This window comes from Bacillus rossius, chromosome 7, assembly GCF_032445375.1.
Source record: "Bacillus rossius redtenbacheri isolate Brsri chromosome 7, Brsri_v3, whole genome shotgun sequence".
NCBI classification, from domain to species: Eukaryota; Metazoa; Arthropoda; class Insecta; order Phasmatodea; family Bacillidae; genus Bacillus; species Bacillus rossius.
Genome location: NC_086335.1, coordinates 61,987,479 through 62,010,945, shown reverse-complemented (window position 1 = coordinate 62,010,945; position 23,467 = coordinate 61,987,479). Strand labels below are relative to the sequence as shown.

General features: G+C 36.9%; 3 protein-coding genes across 7 annotated transcripts in view; 2 read left to right on the top strand and 1 right to left on the bottom strand.

Annotated features, from left to right (window-relative positions):
* LOC134534185 (serine/arginine repetitive matrix protein 2-like) overlaps positions 1 to 2,342 on the top strand; it is an 87,280-nt gene extending 84,938 nt beyond the window's left edge. For all 3 annotated transcript variants that reach the window (XM_063372337.1, XM_063372339.1, XM_063372338.1), the window contains one exon: positions 1,500 to 2,342. In XM_063372337.1, the coding sequence (XP_063228407.1) occupies positions 1,500 to 2,089 (590 nt within the window). In that variant the 3' untranslated portion in view covers positions 2,090 to 2,342. The remainder of the gene's footprint in view (positions 1 to 1,499) is intronic.
* Positions 2,343 to 2,584: 242 nt separating this feature from the next.
* Positions 2,585 to 13,490, bottom strand: LOC134534186 (asparaginyl-tRNA synthetase). Of its 3 annotated transcripts, XM_063372343.1 has the most exons (5): positions 13,358 to 13,442; positions 8,704 to 8,859; positions 5,774 to 6,345; positions 3,222 to 3,693; positions 2,585 to 2,877 (listed from the first exon to the last, which is right to left on the bottom strand). In XM_063372343.1, the coding sequence occupies exons 3-5, from the start codon at positions 6,328 to 6,330 to the stop codon at positions 2,611 to 2,613; spliced, it is 1,296 nt and encodes a 431-aa protein (XP_063228413.1). In that variant the 5' UTR covers positions 6,331 to 6,345; positions 8,704 to 8,859; positions 13,358 to 13,442; the 3' UTR covers positions 2,585 to 2,610. The 3 variants fall into 3 exon arrangements, with proteins under 3 accessions (XP_063228413.1, XP_063228412.1, XP_063228411.1); XM_063372342.1 differs by lacking the exon at positions 8,704 to 8,859 and having other exon boundaries at positions 13,358 to 13,490; XM_063372341.1 differs by lacking the exon at positions 8,704 to 8,859 and having other exon boundaries at positions 13,077 to 13,460.
* Positions 13,491 to 18,490: 5,000 nt separating this feature from the next.
* Positions 18,491 to 22,583, top strand: LOC134534180 (protein YIPF1). Its single transcript, XM_063372323.1, has one exon. The coding sequence runs from the start codon at positions 18,746 to 18,748 to the stop codon at positions 19,655 to 19,657; it is 912 nt and encodes a 303-aa protein (XP_063228393.1). The 5' UTR covers positions 18,491 to 18,745; the 3' UTR covers positions 19,658 to 22,583.
* The last annotated feature ends 884 nt before the right edge of the window (positions 22,584 to 23,467 follow it).

The following is a 23,467-nucleotide window of genomic DNA, read 5'->3' as shown; positions in this document are numbered from 1 at the left end:
AGTAAATTGGCTAGTGTTTGGTCCATATTATATATTAGGTTTTAATTTGCTAAGACTGTCTGGGGCCCATTTACAAAAGTACAAGTTTGCAACAAATGTTTCGCAAAAGCACTCTTTGTAAACTTGTAATAGCAAACTATTTCCTCAGGTTTACATGATATGTGTAGGGTAAAATAAAACAACAAAAAAATGGGTGGTTGATATAATTTAATAGTTTACATACTGAAAGCTGATGCTTGTTTACTAATTATCATTTTAGCTCACATTTACAAGTTTACAAACAATGCTTCTAAACCCTCCACTGAGTTAAAATGAAAAATATTTGTGTGTACTAGAATCATAAATGCTGCAACATAATTAAATGCGTATTAGCTTCTTTTTTTTTTACAATCATTAACAACAAAGTTGTACCTTTGTGAAACGGGTAGCATGTTCATCCCTACTGGGGGGGGGGGGGGGGGGGTGTTTATTGTTTTATATTGGTTTCTTACCTCCCAATTTATTTCATTTTAACTGTGGAACCATTTTAAGCAATGACAATATAATGACTATACTTAATTGCAGTTACTGTATAAGGATATTTTAATTTTTTTTAGAACTTCTATTATATTAATGGATTTTTTGGGAATCAAATGAGTTAATTCTTAGTTTTGTATAAGTAGCTGAAAAGTTGATAGGCAGCCAAATTCTAAATATCTAGGTATTTGGTTGCAAAAGGATTCCCACTTAAAAGCTTCAGCAGAAAATTGTCATGTTAAATAAATTCCAGCTAGCTTTTTAAGTTTTAATGTAAGCTGCTTGACAAAAATATTTCCTTGTGTATTAAGATAATAGGGCACTAAAGCATGCTGGTAGGCCTTAAGTGCGAAAACTAAAGCAGTTTTCGATATTTTTAGTCTTCCATAGTGTTGCATCTCATCAGCTAGTTACTTACACATGTGTTCATAGTAAATTTTGTATTATCTCTAAGACAAGTGCTCCCCTGTTTCAATCAGAAGCCTTATTTCACAGACGAGAGAGCTACACCCTAAGTCCATGCTCGCTTTTTTTCCGTTCTATCTCATTGTATAATCCGGTGTGGCATTAAATTTTGCGGTCAATTAGGATAGGTTACATTATAAATACTTTAAAACATTGTGGATGGTTGGTTATATTAGGTAAGTATAGCTACATTAAAAATACTGTAAAATCATTTTATGGTTGCTTAGCAAATAACTTTTTAATATGTAGCTATCCAGGGCTAGGAAACTGTTTACATAATTTCACAGTATATTTAATGTAGCTATCCTAACCAAATCAACCATACAAAGTATTTATAATGTAGCTAACCTAACCTTTTACAATGAACAAAAAAAAAAACTGAAGATGCACGATCGGGTGTTTGGCTCTCTCGTCTGTGAAAAGAAGGCTTTTCCCGTTTCACAAGTTTATATTGACCAAAAAATATTTTGTGAAAAAATGTGTGTGCTGAGATTTAATTAATTTTTTTTTCCTTGCAGAAGAATGCATCAAGATGGAAATTGGGGAACAAGAAAAAATTGAAGAAATTGTGACTGAGGAAATAGCTGCCATAAAGTTGGAACCCTTGGACAGTGAAGAAGTTGCAGAAGATGTGAAGCCAGACATTTGTGTGAAAGAAGAGGTAGATTCAAATGAAGTTCCTTCAGAGGAGAAAATGGAAGAAGACTACATTAAGCCTGTGGCACCAGTTGCAGACACCACCCATGTGTCGGTGGCTTGCTCAATTGACGGTAACGTACAGTTTGAGGATCAGGCGCAGCTGGCTACCACAGTCCCAGGTAAGATTAAAATCAACATCACGAAACCAATCAGCACCAAAGAAACACCTGCCGAGGCTGAAGTTGAACAATCAAAGGACAATAAGAAAGAAGCTACAAGCACTGTTGAAAATAGTGATGAGATTGAAGCGGCCATTTGCAAAGACCTGACAGAGATGACAGAACCCCCACCACCTGGTGTCGGTCCAGAGCCGGTACACATGAAGCCTTTGTTAGTTGGCCGCAAGCTGACTGAATTCCCTAAAGTGCAGAAAGGTAAAGAACTATCTGCATTGTGCAGCATTATGTGAACTGTGATTTGGGCAAATGTTTAGCAGTGTGTTATAAGTTTAATATGTTGACCATGTATATAGCATTTTATTTGTACAAATTTGTAAATAGGTTTTTTGAAGAAAGCTATTTTTGTTATAAAATTTGTGTCAGTTTCTTTCAGCTACCCATGAAGAAATCCTTTACACTCCATTAAAGTATTCCCTAGAAAATGACCATTGCTTAAAAAAAACATTGTCTTATTGTATTAAATTTGATGAATAAAATCTAGAAGTAAACACATGTGTTTATTTTGTAAACAGTGTGTTCATAAGTGGATTTTTCATAGTGCCTCAAAAATTTTGCAACTTTTTTTTTTACTTTTGTTCTTTGTAATTTCTATAAAAATCCATGCCTGAGCTCACTGCCAAATGAAATATCCAAGGTTCCTAAAGTTATATTCCTCTCAAACAATGTTATTTGAATGGTATGTTAGGAAAGAAAGGTATGGATTATGTCCGAAATAAAAAACTCAAACAACTATCTCATTTAATACGCGCTTCTAAAGACTGCAGTTGTGGGGCCACCTTGGAAATGGAATTGTGTCTTTAATGTTTCTGATGCCCAGCAGGCACTGCAAATACCGTTCCAGCCCCATTCCAAATCCCCCCGTGGGCACATTCCCATATTTTCTCAGATCAAGGTACCACTGTAGGTTGTGCAACTGTTGCTCCCGCAGTCGGTCCTGCAGCAGCACATAATCATCTTCCCGGAGACTGCCACCACACAACTCCCCCACTTGTGGCACTAGCAAGTCCACTGCCAGCACCTGGTCATATCAAGATGGCAAGATATTACAAACCCTACATAGTAACAAGTAGTCAAATCCTGTATGTAATATTACTTCAAAATAAACTATCAAATCCTAAAAAAAATATATATATATAAAAAACACTAAAAAATTAGCTTATTTGTGGAAAATCAAGTTGTGACTCCACCAGGAATCAAACCTGGTATTGGCTTGAAGGCAAGTGATTTCACCACTCAACTGCCATGCATAAAATACAAGACTTTTTTTTATCTCGGTGATGTTACGAAAATTCATTGTAATATCAGCATAAATAATCACTAGTATCCAGAGTTAGTTTATCAATTGTAGCTACAGCTACTAACCTTGTCGCTGTTGTCTGCGGCTCGCTTCATGTAGAATGGCTTGCTTGCACTCGGCCACTCAACCACGAAGACAGGTATACCCCCGGCATGACGCACCAGAAACAGCTCGTGCTCCTTACTGAGGCCCTCACCTTCACGGGTGTGGACCTCGAAATGTTCAGAGTGCTCGTTCAGAACACTGACAGCTTCCTTGTATGTCATTGTGACGAATGGCTGCTTTACAACCTGGGATGCGTTCAATGCTTGTCCGGCATCGTCCCGACCAAGCAAAACCTGGACGTCGTCTTCGCACTCGTCCAGGACTCTCGCAGTGACATCTTTGATTAGGTTCTCCATTATGGAAAGTAGTTCAGACATGCTGTCAAGGAATGCGACCTCTGCCTCCACCATGTAAAATTCTGCCAAGTGGTGGCGCGTGCGTGAATTTTCTGCACGGAAGGTTGGGCCAACAGTGTAAACCCTGCATAAGCTCCTGTAACAAAGTTGTTTTGAGAAGTCCTACAGCAAAAATATAAAATTACATACTCATATTACAACCCATCACACTATGTAATAATTTATTAATTTTGATAACAGGTTTACTCTTCCAATGGTAGATAGAAAGATATAACACAAAATGGTATTCAGAAAAATTCTGTGAGAAATAAAAAGGGATCTGAAAATTATAAATGTAAAATATCAAACTTCTACTCAAAAGGCATGAATCTGGGCAACACGCTACATATTTTTACATAAGTGATCACTGTCATGTAACTAAAGTGTTACAACTGTGACATATTGCACATTCAGGAGACCAGACACAGTGCACATGTTATCTATCTGAAGTGTCTGTCTTAACACGTGTAATTTTATCCCTAAAGCAGACAGCATTGGTGATGCATAACTATTGCCTAATATATGTTTATAGTCATACAGGCATGATGGTACATCTCAGCATAAATTTTAATTACAAATAACATTTAGTTTCCTCTGCACCTTCTAAAAATTGATTACCTGTTTCCTCAACGCTTTTACCATTGAAATGTAAAAGTTCTTAATTAATAGGAACACATTTTGCTAACTTTTGTATATTGTTTACAGGGTTACCAAAAAGTTTAAGTTATGTGTAATTATAGGTAAATGCAGTAAGCAAACCTTTTTGTAACTATACAAATTCAAGTTAATAATAGACCAGTACTCCAAATTTCCTAATAGAATTGGGACATGTTTGTCACCAGATAATATTTTAACTATTTATTCATAAAATATATAATTAAGTCACTCTCTTGCCCGTTTTCACAGCTTGGAGCTGTCCGGTAGTTTCTTATATCTGCTTCCAGCAAAAACTATTAATCTTAGAGCCCTTATTGGTCTATGTGCAAATGAATGTTATAGAGCATTTTCTTCATAACCCTTCATTTTCAATATAGAAAGAATAGAAATGTTTTTAGTTTTTTACATTCTGTTGGGAAAGTTAAAAATAGCCAGCTGAATTATTTGCATATTTAGAAATCTTTCATCTTATTTATGACATTTTTAGAAATCATTTAGCTAATTTATTAAAGTACCATAGAGTCATAGACTGCTAATAAGTACTTTTTGAAATAAGCTCCCAACAAATCTTAACTCTCATTGCACTTTATCATTGGTTCAGGAAAAGAAGTTCTCTTCATCAAAGTGTAGTAATCCTGTTGAATAAAATAATTTATATTGTGCAGCACAACTAGTACGTCACAATTCCAACAGCATCCACAGCTTCACACTGAACATGGTGATCTTTAATAAATTAAAAATATATTTTTCCAACCTATGATTAATTCCCAGACACATTCCCAACTTATCAAATTCTCTTAAAAATTGGCAATAAAGGTTGAATATTTACAACACATAGCAAAGGTTATATACTATTCTGAACACTTATGAAATATCTATGCATTATCGCTTGGGCATTCACGCAGTTTAGTTGGCAGCAAGCTAAAAATTAAGTAATTCCAAGTCTCAATGCCCTTCATAACCTCCAAGATTGTATTTCATTTCATGATGATTGTTTCATAATCTCACCATGCATCTGCATTGCTGTCACACGTTTGTGTTAGAAAACTTTCATAATACATGAGACTGGTTCATAGTTACAGAAAAAGTTTCTTGGTCCACATAAAAATTATTTTTGGCATGAGCTCGTAAACATTTTCACATAAATGTAAACTATACTATCATACCGTGGGCGTACAAGGAAAACCCTTTAAGTCCATATAATGAAAATATGAAAAAAATTGATTTTTAAAATACTGTAAAATATATACAGTACTAAAACATGTTTAATCTAACATAATAATATACCTGTCATATAATATACTTGTCATGAAACACATTAAACTGGACTTTGTCATATGAATATCTCATGGACTTAGTGGGTTCTCCTTGTACGCCCACGATACTATCATCGTAGCTACTGTCTCAATTTGGGTGACCTCAACTTAAATGTGTTAGCAACAAGACCTTGCTTCCAATATCTGGGAATTTAGGGCACTCCTGCATACCACCACCAAAATATATATATTTGAAAAATTTACCTTGCAACAGCTTCTAAATGCAACTGTCCTGAGACAGTAAGGTAGGATTTGACATTGAAAAATGCTTCATCTGGCGTGGCACCCTCTTTGGCCATGGATGCCACGAGGGCGTCGCTGTCCGGGCGCGCAACGAACACCTCGCCCGCTCCCTCGCAGTCATTGGACGTAAGAACGGGCGTGTGGACGTTCACGTAACCCTGCCCGTGGAAGTGCTGGTGCAGTGCCCTCATCACAGCGTCCCTCACGCGCAGCACGCAACCAAACACCTTGGTCCTCGGCCGCAAGTGCAGGAACTGCCTCGCGTAGTCCTGGGAGTACCTCTTCCTGGGCAGGAACGGGTAGCCGTCCGAGACCACGCACGGGCCACACACTTCCACTCCGTCGGCAACCACCTCCACCTGGCCGGAAGGGTTCAGCTGCAGCGTGCCTTGAACCCTGAGGGACGCCCCGTACGTCAGGTCCGGTGGCTGGACCGACTTTGGCACTACGATCTGCAGGGTCTTTGCACAGGAACCATCGTCCAGGTCAATAAACACACTGTCTTTCATTTTACGCATAGCCTTCACCCATCCCTAAAACAAAAAAATGAGAATCCTAGATGAATAGCTTGAAACAGGGCCCATATAATATAGTGCAAAAAGGCAGCTTCTCTACTCTAAAAAATTTATTCTGAATCTTAATATTTTCTTAAAATATTCAATACTTTTTGTATATATCACAAATAGTGAGTTTTTACCAGCAATTTTCAAAAGAAGGTATACTAGAATTCCAGAACACTAATTTTCTGTGTTTAAAACTGTGTACATGTACATTGCAGGCCTATATTGCATTTTTTTATATATATTTTTTTAACAATGCAAAGTAGGTGTTTTTTCTGTAACTAAAAATAGAAATGGAAAACAAATTAGAACTGTTTTGAACGAACCTAGCTTTTTGTTACTTTGTTCATCTCATTAAGTCACTTTTTCCTAGTGAATAAGTAAACTTTTAACTTGTTACAAAGCTTTGGTGGTAGATACCAAATTCTCAACAAGGCATTACAAACATTAGATACCATATTTCACTACATCAAATGTTAGCAACAGCAATGATGAAGTCATGATCCTTAAAAATGATTCCACTCTATTAGTGTCAATACTGAAAACACTGTTTTGCACAACAAAGAATGTAACAATAAACAACTTTCTTTAACTTATACCAAAATTTAATAAGAATATATCAAGTTAGTTATATTATTTTCATTTAGGCCACTTTGGCTCTTTACATCTTACCCTCCGCATTGACTATGAACAGATAAACCATGCCTACCACAGAGTTTTTTTTTTGGCATTTTGTTTCTTCCTACAGTTCACATTCCATAAACGACTGCAGAGTCAAAACAGAATTTTAAAACTCATAAAAAAACTGAGGAACTCAATGGATGGAAAGTTATAAATAGTAATCCACATAACATACATTTTAATAAATGCCAGGATTATTTTTCTCCCATTTTTTCTATTATTGTTAAAATATGTGCCAGGCTTAAAGCTTGTCACAGCTTGTACAGCAGTAGGTGTGCATTAGAGACACACCCTAATCTTTTAGCAGATATTGGACACCATGGTCCCTGCCATTTGTCAGAAGGTTTAGTGGGAAGCAAATTACAAATTATTTTACTGTTTGTTTACTGTCCTGCAGTATTAAATAGGTATCAATTCCTTGTGTAATCCAAACCAATTTACTGACTCATGGTGAATTTTGCTGCAGCTAAATAAGTTTATAGTTCTAAAGCCAACACAGTATTTAAAATCAAAATTTACTCTGAAGTGATTGTTTTTTCCTGATCTACCCTGAGCTTATGCCCTTACTAGTAGCAAATTTTTACCAAGGAATAAATGGTACAGTAAAAAAAATTATGTGGTCACACACATTAAAATCATTTGTAAAAACCCTGAATCAAACCATTCATTTAATCATATGTTCAACAGCTTATCATACACAAATGGTCACTGATTCTGAACTTTTTCATGTAGAGTTGTATTATAATGTGACAAGAAACAAAAAAGCTTCTTGGATCACTATGTACATACAATACTTAACCATCTGTTACCCTAGAGTCAGTCTAACACAAGTAGCAATGTCATAACTCAGAATTTATTTGGTCACTCATTTGGTAACCTAATCAAATCCCAGCTTTTTTAAAATTGCTGTCCAAACCTATGTCCCTTGCAATTTTTTGTATTTTATTATTGTTTAATAAAACAATGTAACTGGAAACAAAATACATATACACATTATACACATATACACATTTTCAATTTGTTGTTTAACTAAACTTCTTTCAGATATGCGTAAATATAAAGGGCGTTACAAAGGCATAGCTGAAGAAACTGTTATGAGAAAAATCCAAATTTATGGCATAGCGAAAAAAAAACTGCAATATTATTTTACCGAAGTGCTTTAGTATCCACTTAACACATATCTGCCACTTCAGAACATTTAAACAGGAGTCAAATGTTACCAAAGTGAATAAAAAAGAAAAATTATAAACTATGTTTGAAGTGAAACTTGTTTGGACACGATGAGAGTAAAATTTCAAGACCGAATTTTAATGCAACTTTTTCATGAAACATTGTTGTGAAACATTTCTGATGCGAAAAGGACAGCGAATAGGTACTTGGCCAAAGAGTTATACTTGAAGAGTCAAGGTTTGAATTGCCAAATAAGTTTCACTTCTATCACATGTACTGAGTTACACGTGCTATTTTTTGTTGATAAACCTTTACTGAAAACAAAATACTAACTTTCGTCAGTGTTGCCAGTCAGCCAGTTTTTAATGCCTTATTTAGGTATGATTAGGGATAGGAAAAATTCGCGGGTTCATTTCGCGACAGGCTAAAATACAAATAGTTACACCTCAGTGCTGCCTCTGCTATTGGCTCACAACTCACCTGGATGACTCTGGGCCAATTAGAAACGCCCGACCAAAGCTTTATCGAATCACAGGCTGCTACGTTGGGACGTCTCACAAGACGACAGCCAATGGGTGGGTGGCATTTGACCGAGTGTAGGTAGAACTATGGAGTTCATCCTGCAGGTCATTGAACCTGCGAATTTTTCCTATCCTTAGGTATGATGCTTTAGGTTTTTGTTCAATTGAACATTATGATAATCAATTTTTCAGGGAAATATGGCAATAATTTTTTTTCTCGAAAATGTTGACATTTTTGAAATTAATATCAGCGAGGTTATCTCCAGACTTATGCTTGGACTTAAAAATAAGCAAACAATTCAGAACAAAGCATTTTTCTCCAAAAGCATGCACAATAATTAATTGCGTACCTTTCCCAGTGAATTTTGTGATGCCAATTTCTACACTTGAGTGCTGTGTGTAGTATGAACATGATTTTGTTAACAATGATTACAGTTCTGCTCTTAAGAAAATTCACATATTTGTTCGAGTAGCACCCTCTCCACAAACAGTTAATCCACACTTTTCAACCAAATATCTCTCTTCGATTTGACATTTTTTCCCAGCAAAAACCTAGCAACAATTTTCTAAAGTATTTCTCTGCATTTAAAATCGCTGTCGCCATGCAAAGCTTTCTTCAACTTTTTAAATATTGGGACCAGTTCTTTTAGAGTACAATATACTAGGATTGTATCCAGCTACTTTAATTATTTCCTGTGCTCTGTTTATTTTACCTGATGATGTAAAATAAACTGGTTTTGCAGTTTTCTGTTTCCTTTGTCAGAGTTTGATCTAGTGTTGCAGCACTAGTTTTAGTTAAATAGTACGTCTAAATTTCACTGAAATGTGTCCCAACATTGTAAATGACATCTCCGTCCTCATCCCTGCAGTTGTGTACCCAATTTAAAATGCAATTTAAATTCTGAAGTAAAAGCAGTTCCGTAAATCAGATCTTGTAACTCGGACTCCAATTTACCAATGTTCTCAGCCAGAAGGCAGCTGCTTGACTAACCCCGTCCACTTTCTGAAATCCTCATTAGCCTACATGACAACCTGGTGACAGAGGTCTGCTGTACTTTTGCCTCTTGTCACATACTTCTCATAACCAACCACATTTATCTCAAAATGGGCATTGTGATATTTCAAGTATATTACAATTAGTTTACCAGTTTGATAGGTTGGTTAGGTTCATTAAAAAAGCATAAAATCATGGGAACATTTGGTTAGGTTGGTTTGGGTTAGCTACATGAAAAATGCTACAAAATGGTTATAATACTATTTCCAAAATGTCCAACAGAGTGTAAGTACTCCTGCATCTTTACGTGGAATGCAGTGGAATCTCAACCTAACCGTCTCTTGGATTTCACACCGAAATTCAAGGCTTGTAAACTGATCTTTTTTCAAGTATTAATCAAGGACCCTGACAAAAAATGGTCCAATACTTATATTAAATCTTAAACAACTTTTTATTTTAGGACTTTTCATTATAGAAGCATTCTTTTAACCTGTGCTTATTTCCTTAATGTTGACCAACACCCAATGAAAATTATCTACTAACCCCAAGTTTATACGTACATCATTTTTTTTTTTTGCTTTCCTTCTCAACCATTTATATAAAATAACGGCACCATCTAGATTGCGATACCATAAAAATACTAATTATGTCCTTACCACCCCTACTTTCTTATGGGACAAGCACAGGAATATGGGGGTTTTGGACTGGGAACTATAAGAACACTATTTTTCATGCATTTCATTTCATAAATTTAAAATTTTTTCAGTTTCATACCAGAATACAATCCCCCTGCTCTATTATATTTATCAATACTGATTTTTCATCATCAATGAAACTATGTCTGTAGACGTTACAACTTATGGCGGTATCAGGAAAATTAACAGAGTGCCATATTTATTATATAAATTAATTATACTAAAAAATTAAAGTTGCATTAAAAGTGATAAATTATGAGGAATAAAATACCAGTATCACAAAACTAAGTTGACTGGTGGGACTATATTCTAGTTCAAGATGCCGAGAAATATCTCAAAAATATTTTATTTCAATAAATTGAATACAGGTATTGCAAAATAAAGTTTACCAGGTGGGACTGTATTCTAGTTCACGATATTGAGAAAACTTACTTCAAAATGTCTCAACTTCAACCAATTAAATACTGGTATCACAAAATAGACTGGACGGGGTGGAACTGTACTTTAGGTACTTCACAATACCAAGTAAAATGTTTTTGTAGTCACAATCAACAATTTACACGTATTTGTTGCCAACATTTCCTAATTTTCCATAACCTTTCTTTATTAAAACAAAGAACATTGCACATCACAAGCCGACTGCAACTTCAATTACTGCCACTATCTCACACAGCAAAGTTTAAGTGTAATTTTTCTCCAACAACTGTGACAAGCAAAAAATAAATTTTTTAGAATTACTTTCAGTACAGTAAGTCCTCTATTTACGTCGTACCGATTTACGTCGTTTCGGATTAACGTCGCTAATGTTTGAGTACTCATGTTTCAATTTAAGTTGTCGCCGATTCACAATAACGTCATTTACAATGACCGTAAATCTTTATTTTAACCAAAAAACCGTATATAATTCGTTTATAATTCTTTGTTTCCTTCGGTAGTTAATTTATGCTATGTAGCGTAAGCTACACGTTCACCGCTTTATCTTATCATACATCATGAGGGACGCTTCCTGCTCTCCGCTGCTCTCCGCGCGGTGATGCAATACTACCAGCCCGCCCGCTCGGCCACCCACGTATCTCGCACGTAGAAGTGTTATCTACTTCCCGCAACGACACAGCATTTTCTCCTACCCCTTTTCGTCCAACTCCTTGGCACTTCAGTAGAGGTGTAAAAGTAACTAAAAAAAGTGTACCCGTATGAATTCGTTACTATAACAATTAGTACTCGTTACTTTCATATCGTTACTCGTTACTTCTGATACCGCATAACATGCTATGTTATGTAACAGCAACGAATCGAGTCGTATTTCGTACGCGTACAGTATGACGTCGCGTAAATAATAATAAATTGAATATAAACAATTAAAAGTATTTGATAATTAACAGCTTTTGTTAACCAAGAAACAATAAAATCTCATTAGAGCAGCTTTATTATAATATCGCTTTTAAGATAAGAACAAAAAACGTGAAAATACGCGATAATAAAAAAACAAAAACATACATATTTATAATTTGTAAAAAATACTTTCTTACGTTGTTTCTTTTCCAATCTCAAACTTTGTATACACACACAATGCCTTTAATAAACAGTAAAAAAAACTTGGACGACGAATTTCCAAATTATACTTTACTTAATAAACAAACTTCGTTCTTTGTAACGAATAAGCGCGCGCATGCGTAAAACATACGAAAAAAGCGAGTAACGAAATGCATTCGTGTGTAACGTTTCGTTACTCGTTACTAGATGCCGCACCCGTTACTCAGTAACGAATACATACGGTTTGCTACAGCTCTACACTTCAGTCGCTATGATATCATTGAGTTGGCCGGAGTTTTAAACGTGCCGTTGTTAACTTTATCGTGATTAAATGCGTTTGTAGTAGGCCTACAGTATCAGGTCACTGCAATTTATGATTTTTTTCTTCATAAGATGTCTTCCAAACGACTATATATCTGTTTTTATATTTCAATCAATAAAGGTAATAAAGCAGCTGGTTAAATAACCATTCTATAAAGCTGAGAAGTACTAGTTGGACTTGTTTCCCACGCTGTCGGTTGTAATTTGCTGATAAAATTGCCCGTTGTCACGTCTGTATGCCAGCGCTTCCGGCCGACCTTGGGCCGTGGTCGGCCGGTGGCATGAAACATGGCTCATTTTGCGTAGTTTCTATTTACGTCGCGGTTTTCAGGAACGTAACCCCGACGTAAACCGAGGACTTACTGTATTAGCCATTTAACCTCGGTAACGAGCAAAATAATGTGTTTCTTAACAAATATACTAATAATACAAAGCTAACTACTTCCCAAACAATGAACCAACTACACATCAACATTGTCCACGCCACTGCACCCAAAAATGAAATTATACTCATTTCCAACCTCATTCGCCTACTACTATGTCATAATTTCCCCTACATTTCTTTTTAGTTGTAAAAAGCTTTCGCGGTATAGCCATCTAGAAAATACCAAAAATAATTATACATAGACCAATCTAAAAAAAAAGTGTAAACATCAGTACTTAATTGTTTAAAAAAAAAAAGTATAAATACAACAATGCAAGCATGCTAACAAAAAAATGTGTTATTCTAAAAAAACAATCAAATATTTCAGCTACTACGAGAAATAATTTGGGATGCACACAAAATACCTTCCAAACAATGTATTTCGACAAAAATAGCTTTGTTACAAATTGCTTGATAACGCTGTGACTGTTTCCAGCACAAAAAAACGACAAATGTATTTCGTTAACTAGTGAACAATGGCACATCAAAAATTTAAAAACAATGAAATTTCGATAAAACTTAAACAGAATGCTAAAAGTACATAGTAAATACTAAAAAACTAAGCCTAAAAAGAACACCCTAAATTCTACCAATAAATGAAAGTAGTCAAAAATAAAATGCAATAATTGTGATTTCATGTTTGAACCTTTACGTCTGCGTGACACCCAACACGTTTGGAATTGAGTATATTTGCAACACGCCCACTTAATGGCAGTGTTCTACTACAAAAGGCTCGGCCTACAACACTCCATTTCGCCATTTTTGATGACTTTTCTTAGTTGTTTTCCAAATAAGGGCCATGGTCCCTTTTTCTACTATCTGAACCAACAGAAATGTTCGTTTATAAAATACCGCTCGAACGTTTAATAATAACGTAAACACGCCATCTTGGTTTCAATAGTATCTTTGGTGGTAACAATAATTAGATATAAATATCGAAAATTCAAATTAAAGTCTAAGTAAAGTAATTTACGAAAATTCTAAATTCAACGCAACTTAGCTTCAGCCTTTTTTTTATTATGTGAAATCAACGGAATCAACGGAGTGTATGAGACAATTAATATCTTCTGAATTCGGTCTACCAGAAGCAATAAAGCAGCAGGCATTCGACTTTTGAATACAAAATAATAGCATAGCATTTGAATGTTTCACAATAAAATTTACGCTGATAACTGACGTTGGTATTTATGCCAACTTTAAAAAATTTATATCTAATTAACTATCTACCCAAATTAGCTAGAATAGGAATGATATTGACATTGTTTCTTCTGATAGTACTTAAAGTACGATCACAATGTAGTAGCCCACCTAGTGGGTGGAAGGCACCAGTTAATTATCAAAATGTATTACAACAGTTAAACTAAGGCGAGATATATTCATTCATCTGAGTTAAGTAACACACTATAATTTCAACTAGAATCTCCAACTGATGTACTTCTCGCGAGGACTGAAGCCCAGTTCCCAACCCGCTACCAGCAATCACCCCTACCTACGGAAAGCACTCACCGGCCGGTGGCCACGGTCGTACCAATCTTTACCACCTACGCTAGCCCGTGAACAATACTAAATGCACGATATCTGACGAACACACAATTGTTTATAACACTAATTGTTACAATAAGCTAGTAATATTCATAAGGGCAGATGTGCAATATAAATTTCTGTAACATGTTAGTTTTTCATTTCACCGCCTTTTATTGGTGGCTTTTGGTGCGAGATGATGTTGTAACCCTTCTTCGTGCCATCCCCTCCCAGCAGTCTCCATCAGGCCGCCACCCAGGGTAGAAATTTTGTTCCATTGGAAGCCTTGAACTTTATTCTCCACTTACACCATAATTCTGCTAACTATAATGTATTGTCTTAAACCTTTTTCGCTTAGCTGCACACGTGTCACCGAGTCATTTTGCAGTGCTGGGCTTATCCTGCCTGCCTTAAAACTTCGCCCTGTCCCGTGACCACGTGTTGCTACTCCCCTTGTTCCATGATCACTCACCAGCTATTGTCGGGAGATATGGCTTCACCGAGGGGCGAAGAAATCGCTGGGCTCCAGCAGGTCAAATATAGTTCTTTTACTCGCTACCATCATAGCGACTATGTGTCACTGGTATAACAGCTGAGTTATGACAGCAGCGCTTAAATGCGAACACGGATACCATAATTATATCTCTCCCGTCATCGCTAATGTGACTTACCTACGATGACATGGCATTCGATGATATACAGAGGTTGGCAGTGAATTTAAGGTAAGGACATGTGACGCCGACCGCCGGTGCTCCCTCTGGTTCGCACAGGCCGTTATGTCACAACAACATTTACTCTTAAGTGCGCCGAACACGCCCGAGCGTGATGTCCGCCGAGTGTGTGAAAGTGCGCCGCGACGAACACCAAAGCGACGTCAGCGCCCGGCTGGGTGTGGCAATGCACCTAATTAATTATATAATTATTTTGTCAAATTAATTAATAACAATTTAAAAGAGGATTCATGTAAGGGAAATTATGTCTAATTGTTTTATAAGCGTATATTGTGTAACTTGTCTTTAAGTCCAAAACTGGCCGGGTCGGTTTTCCCGCGTTCCACGTGGTTAGGCGCGAGGCCGCAGGGCGGTCTCGCGCTGAGTTACCGTCGGGAGCTCGAAGGGGTCGGTCGCTCCGCGAACGTCGGGCCATCAACTTTCGCGCTTCATCTCCAAATCAGCAATAGTGTAAGTCTTTTAAAATCCTTTAACTTGCTCGGCGCCGACCCCACCTCAGTCGCACGATATTTCGTGCGACTCGTAACTTATTAATTTTTATCCCAACAGGGAATTTTCTCATGTTCTACGTAATATCATGTCCAGGTTAAGGACAGCGTATAGTGTTACGCAGTTTTCAGCTTCATAGCCAGTTAATCGTTATTACCGTAGGCTTTTTGTAACGAGTGTTGTATATGCTACTGACTAACTTTCGCTTTTTAATTATCATCATTTTAAACGTGTAATTTGTAACGTGTGTTTTAACTAAATAACTTTCATTTCCAAGAGACTTTTACGTGTACGTCTCCAGCTGGCGTATCCACGTAATTTTAGAGACATTAATATTTCGTCGCAGGCTAGACTGCAAACAATCCTGAACATAGGAACTTCTCTACGTATTTACATGTCAGCCTAAGTTGTGGCAACACCAGTTCCGTGACTATCTGCCAAACCTTTCATAGGGACGAGAATCCACCGTTTCAGCTTGTCGATATTACTTTGCAATCTATCGTGGTCGCGCGCGCCGTTACGTTCAGAGATACGCGTGTCACAGCGGTCCGACAACGGACGCGGCCAGTATCGGGACGAATAAGTGTATCAATACTGAATAAAGTGCAGTGTCCTGTAACTCGTTTACCATTCATTTACAAGGCGTCCTGGGTGGTCTTAACAGCCCAGGTAATTTCCGAACCGAGACGCGCTCCTGCCTGCAGCCACGAGGCCGAACCCCCGTTAAAACCCCTGAGATCTTTTACAACGCTAATAATTAATTAAAAAACTAAAACAGGCAGCGGGAGTGGCGTCACATGTTTTTTTTTTTTGGAAGTTGGTGTATTTGCTAACAATTTACAGCCAATAGAAAACTACCGAAATAAAAACAAGACTTTGACTATTCATAAAACCTAGGCACATCGCCTTGTGGCAGGTTGCTGGCTGGCAGCCTGGTGCAGTGGCGGATCCAGGATTTTGGTTTGGGAGGGGCTTGACCCAGCTGAGGCTAGGCTTCACCAAGGCAAACACTAAAACAATAGTGGACCCAGATGCTTTTGGAGGGGGCTTGAGCCCCTTAGCCCCCCCCCCTCTGGATACGCTACTGGCCTGGTGGGAAACGACAAAATCGCCCCCGAAATAACCAGTGCCACCAAACCAAATGCGGACAAAATGTCCAAGCTCCCGCTCATTTGCATAGCAGTTTTTGCTGGCCAATCCCCTCCTAGCACGTGATGCTTGCTTCTTCTCCTGCATTGTTCATAACCTGAATGCTTAGAGCGAATAGGCTTCGGCCTGAGACACTCTTAGAGTCTTCTCTACCCAAACCCCTCCCAAATACACGAAGTTATTAGTTAGGTTAGGAGAAGAAAAAAACATTGTGGGCGGTTATTTTCCACCAACAGTGATTGTTACTGCCTGGGTGGGGTCCGGCAGATACGACAACCCCTAATACAAACATTTTATTATTCAACTAGCTAAACCCGGCCACGCTTTGCTGTAGCACAGTTTAATATTAATTCATTGTTTAATTTAATATTTTACTGTGCATGGCTGTGGAATGTAATAGAAGAAATAAAAATGTGTTTAGCTTAAATATTTTTATTGTAAAGCTAATGGAAGGACTACATTCCTTGTTTTCCCATTTTTTGCATAAACATATAGATCAGATGGTTTACCGACTCTGGAGCACCCGACATATAACTGTCCATGAGAGAAGCATTCATTTTCTAAATTCAAACCGCACACTTGCAAAGATTGTCCTTGTGCTTTATTGATGGTCATAGCGAACGCAAGGCGTATTGGAAATTGAAGTCGTTTGAACTCGAACGCCATATCTGTCGGAATAAGTGGCATTCGTGGAAGTAATACGTCTTCACCTTTATGAAGTCCAATCAAAATTGTTGCTTCAATAAGATTATCCATTAATTTTTTAACTACTAATCGTGTACCATTACATAATTTAGGCTGACAGATATTTCGAAGCAATATAATTGGCACACCAATTTTCAAATTCAAAATATGTGGTGGTAATCCTGGAACATCGAGTGAATTGAGAAATTCCGTTGGAAAGTTCACTGCTTCATTTTGGTGCACTACTGAATCAATAGATTTGTATGTCATTGTTTCACCTTCGATTCTGTTTATAATACTATTGTTCATATCGTGTACGTCAACATTTTTAGCCGCTAGAATGGCTCTTTCGCTCAACCATGCATGATTATTGAATTTTGTTTCGATGTTTTGGAATACCTTGTCTACTAATTCCTCTTTTGAATCTACGATGTTGCATAAATCAGATGATAAGCTGATTTTTCCTGTTTCTGGATTTGTAGGTACAGTGCCGTTACCAACTTCAATTAATTGTCTTGAAAATATGACTGCTGTTGGATCGTTCTGAAGTTTAACTCGCATATTCGTGGTTAAATGCATCTTTTTTACTGTGCTCCAAAAATTTGAATATTTTTTAATTTAAACGTATTTTTATCAATAGAGTCGAAAGAATATACTTTCAAATTAAATAAAGTTTTTTATTCTTTCTTGAAATATATATAGATATACATATTTGTGTAAATTATAGTCGTCAAGGCACAATGGTCGAGTAGCCTGATGTGCTTGAACTTCGACAATATGGTACAGCATCGTCGAGCGTGGTCACAACTAAGTTGGGTGACCATGATATTTAGTTATAGAAACTTTTTTTTCCGACTTTTCCGGTGGATTTTCCCAAACTTTTATTTCATATAAACACTCTTCTGTTAAGATGCAATGTTCTGTAAAAATTTCAATCCAAACCATCGTATACTTTCCGAGTTTTGCGGCCAAATACATACGGAAGCTAAATTTTTATATATATAGATTTTTGTGCAGTCCTTGTTAGACACAGAATATAATTCAATCCTTGTCTGATATTAGAAAAAAGGGCAGCCTTAACACTCACCAAATATACGATAAATTTAGAAACATATTTATTATTTTGGAACTAATAAGTTATATTAATAGTCTTCATTTCATATTATTTTGAGCGGTATATACAGGAAAGAGGATGAACCTAATAATAAAAAAAAATTAGATGATTGTTTTGTGTATTCCGAAGGCAATAGGCCACATGTTTTCATTTATCTATGCCAAATATTTAATGTTGTTTTTCTATGGTGGGGAGATTAAAGAAGTGACGTGTTGGTGTTATTTACAGTTTTGTTTATGTAGTGAAAATAAGCTGTCTCGGTTTTATAATTACGCTGTCTTTACTCGTTGGACTGTGTATACTTTATTTCCGTTTCAAGCAGATGTGAAATAATTTAGTTCTGAACATGTCGGCACCGAAACTGACCCTTATAGACATGGATATAGATCCTCAAAATTCTGCACAGTCTCAGCTGCAGTTCCAAGAATTTTCGTCTTCAGACGTTGGAAGTGCAGCACAGTTGGACGTCAACGAGTCTCAAACGCTTACGTTCAACCATTCTCCCGATACGCCTGGCTCGGACAGCGACGGCACAGAGTCCGATTTGCTGAAAAATGAAAGATCCAAACAAGCACCTTCCTTCTGGAGTTTCGAGTATTACCAACAGTTCTTCGACGTCGACACAAACAAGGTGGTTGAGCGCATCGTGTGGTCCATGATACCGAAACCGGGCGTCAGCTACCTGCAGCACCACATCAAGCCGAAGCCAGATCTGTACGGACCGTTTTGGATCTGCGTCACGCTGGTGTTCACCATCGCCATCAGCGGAAACCTGGCCAACTACCTGCAGGTGGCGGCCAGCAAGGACTACCACTGGAAGTACGACTTCCACGCGGTCACGTTCGCCGCGACCGCCATATTCAGCTACGCCTGGGTCGTCCCCATGATACTGTGGGGAGTGCTCAAGTGGCGTGGAGGCCAGGATGTACGCCTGAGCTTCCTGGAGATCCTGTGTGTGTACGGCTACTCCCTGTCCATCTACGTCCCCATCTCCATCCTCTGGGTCATCCAGATAGAGTGGCTTCGCTGGCTGCTGGTCGTGGTCGGAGCCACGCTGTCGGGCTCCGTCTTGCTGATGACCACGTGGCCCGCGGCACAGGGCGAGCAGCGGCTTGTCGTGTTGGCAGGCGTGCTGGGGCTCCACCTCCTCCTTGCCGTCGGCTTCATGCTGTACTTCTTCCACGTAACGCCTTTGGAGGTCAGCACGCAGTCTGTCGTAATACCTGCGGGCCCAAAAAATGTAACCTCAAAAACATGAACATTATTAATGTTGGGAGGATTTATAAATGTAAGAATTATGTACATATATTGTGTTTAACTGTGTGTACTTTAATAGATGTGTATTGTTAAATGTCTGAAATGTGTACACATGTATGTAAATCAGAAAGTTTGGTTTTAAATATCATTGGTTGAAATTGAAATTTGTTGCAATTGAGAATCAGCAAAGAGGTCTCACCTCAAATATACTTTCTTTGATCTCTTTTTAGACTCCTGCACTACTTTCACCCACTCCTACCTAGACATCACCAAGAAACAGTTTCTGTCTAGTGAAGTAGATGAAGTTTGTTTATTTTTTATAAGGATAAGCTGTTACTACAATTTTGTTTATCAGAGGTTATAGAAAGCTTGATTGAATTGTCATAGTTTAGTTAGCAACCAAAACATCAGATTAATTTTGGAATCACATACGCGATGGCGGTGACGTGAAGATTTCTAACCAGTTACATTAAATACACTGTAAAACCACCCAGTGATTTTTACTATTGAATCTTAAAATTAACTGAACAATTTTCTATCAATTAAAGCATTGATGGCTGTCGTAGGTTTGGTGTGTATATAACAGCAAAACAATTTATATAGGTACATTAGTTTGTTTATGGTTGTTGGTAGGTAAAAGCTGTTACGTTCACAAAAAAAAATTCTTGCTGTTGCATCACCATCTTCACATTGTGCTATTTTGAAAGACCTTCAGAATCTTGTAAATGTAACAGGGTTGCTGTGAGATTTTGGTGTTTGTGAAAACTACTGGAGTTGCTGCCAAAAATTCCACGTATCCAGTTGTTTATCCATAAAATTGCATTTTTTAACTTCACTAATGGAATCATTACTAGTATGCTTGCATCTAGAAATGTCATTTGCATGAACATTGGTGGCTGAAAAGAATTCTGCTCTTATTTAACAGAATATTTTCCTTGCTTTCTTGTGGGACTAATTTATTTGCATTTGCAATTGTGGGTAATGGCTTCATATTCTCAATTGCTAGCTGCAGGTATGTGATTATATATGCATTTACTTATGTACATAGAATTCCAAATGCCATTTTAAAATACCAAAGTCTTTGTCCAAAACTTAGCATGTTTCGAAACTGAAACTTTGTATGTAAACCATTGGATAGTTTTTACTGTAATTTAGCCAATGAACTGTGGTTCGTTTGTTAGTGAGCATAAAGTAATTACCTATGGGTAATCTGTTTGCCAATGCAAGAAGGCATTGTTGACTTGTCCCATGTTAGTAGAGGTACGGAAATTTTGCGGGTTAATTCGGCTGCCAAGTTAGAATGGAAACCTTAATACTATTGCACTGTGTTCATGATTGGACCGCAGTTATTTGGACTCATCCTTCCATGTCAGCTGTTTATTGTTGGCTCACTATAAGCAAAGTACTGATTAACAAGAACAAAAATGTTCTCTCGTAAATCAACCAATGAAAAAGCAACTATTGGTAGAGCAACATAAGCCTTTAAATTTTAGCCAGATGCCAAACGAATACCCAAATTTTCTGGGTTTCCACATTAGGTAATGGTTGCCATGTTCAGTAAGTCTGGGATTTGGTGGTCTTGAATTGCAAGGAATTTTATAAAATACATGACTTATATCAGAAAATCCACTTGACAGTTACCCAGTTTGGATTTAGTTGATTAAAATACTTTCCTCCTATCATGTGATGTGGCAAAAGAAAGTTATTACTATATATAAAGGGAAAAAAATTAGAAAAGTCTGAATTTAAACGTGCCCATATATCAACTGTTTCTAAAATTTCAATGTTTCTCCGTGTGCTACGAAGTTATCCAATGAAATTATCGGTGGCTCTATGAAGATGCATGGCCGTGAAATCGTTTACACCCAAATAACGCTTGGTGGATTATTCAATGCAGAATTAAATTTTTTTTTTTACTTCAGGTAAAGTGTTTCCTGTTCATGTGGGGAATAATCAGGGAAAGTCGAGAATTTAAATGATCACATTGAGGTGGAAACTTGGTTCTGCTGGAACAGAATCATTACATGGATTGTACAATACAATGTTCAACATGGTCTTTAGTTCTCCTTGTTAATAGAAAATGTAAAGTTTTCTTCTGAAATTGTACAGTATTTCATGGTTTATAAAAAAAATTGGTGGTAAAGTATGTCAAATGTGAGTTTTTAGTTGCTTTATACTTTCATTCCAAAGAGTTCAATTTTTTTTTTGTCATTAATGTGCATTATTGATTGCTTTACAAACTTTTATTTAACTATTAAGTTATAGGTTTGATGTTGGGGAATAAATGTGTGGAATTTCAGTTTAACATTTATTGAAAATCAAGATATGCTTTGTATTTTTTTCTATTAAAATCTATTGAACTTTTGCTCCAAATGCTTTAAAGCACTCAGTATAACTTGTTGCCGCTATCTATTTGATTTTTAATTATTCTGTATCTCTAATTATATACATTTTCATTTTGTAATATTTATATACCTAAGTTTATTAACAAAAATGTTTGTAAAGCATCACTTTAGAAAGTTACATCGTACACTTACCTGCTTACAGGGGCGTAGCCAGGGGGGGGGTTTTAGGGGTTCAAACCCCCCCCTTAGCACCAAATCTTTAATTAATTTCTTATTCATCACTGAAACAAATTTCATATTAAAATTAATAAAATTTTTACCATTACAATATTTTAATTTAAGTACCGAAAACTGCTCAAATAGCACTATTTTACACCTTAAAATCCAAATTTTCCCGGGGGAGGACCCCCGGACCCCCCGCTTTAATACGGGGGGGGGGGGGGGGGGGGGGGGGGGCCCATGCTTCTTAACACCCCCCATACACAAATCCTGGCTACGCCACTGCCTGCTTAGTCAATGTTGGTAACAATATTATAGGTGGTGTAGCACACAGCATTTGCAATAAAATGTCAACTATTGGTTTGCATGTGTTTTACTATTAAATTGTGAGGGAACAGTTCAATGCAAATGCATTCTAAACATGTTAAGTTGTTGGTAATAGGTGAGAACACAAAAAAAAACTATAACAGTTCTTGCAGAGAGTGATAATTTTACTTCACCACATTACTTTACTATTGAATATTTCTTTGTGGTTTGGGAGTGGATCACTTGTGATTGTAGTATCCTGCCATTGAATTGAAATATTAATTTATATGAACAGGTTAGTGATAACATAGCAATACAATGCATAACGATCCATTAGTTCGACACCCAGCACGTCTTTGCGTGATGTGACATCCATTTCCTGTGACCTTTGAACTTGGAAATTGAAGTACTACATCTTACATTTGCCTCAATTTATTTCCAATATGCACCTACCCATTTACCAAGGGATATTTTTTGGATACATAAACAGGCTGCAGCTTAATACATTACTTCCTACAATTTCTTTTGCAGGTAAACTCATTCTACATTTTAATAATAAGTAACTTGTTATTCAGTAAGACTCATATTTATTATAGACACACGTCACATTATATGTCGGAGAACAACCTCTTTAAAGCTAGACTTAGGTAAATAAAAGAAAAGTTGACCTGAACCTGCTATATAAAAAAAAAACCTGAAGTGGAAATTGATATAACCGCTCATTTAATGCATGATTAGAATATACAGTACACTACCGATTATCCGCGAAATTAAGTGGCAGGGCCACCGCGGATAGTGAAAATCGTGGATAATCCGCAAAGAGCCGAAAATGGAAAACAAAAAAAGGAAACAATTTCAACTTAAAAATCTGAACATTTATGTACAGTAAAAGTTACAATTAACAGTAAAATTTTTTAAATGATGCTAAAATTTTAGTATTT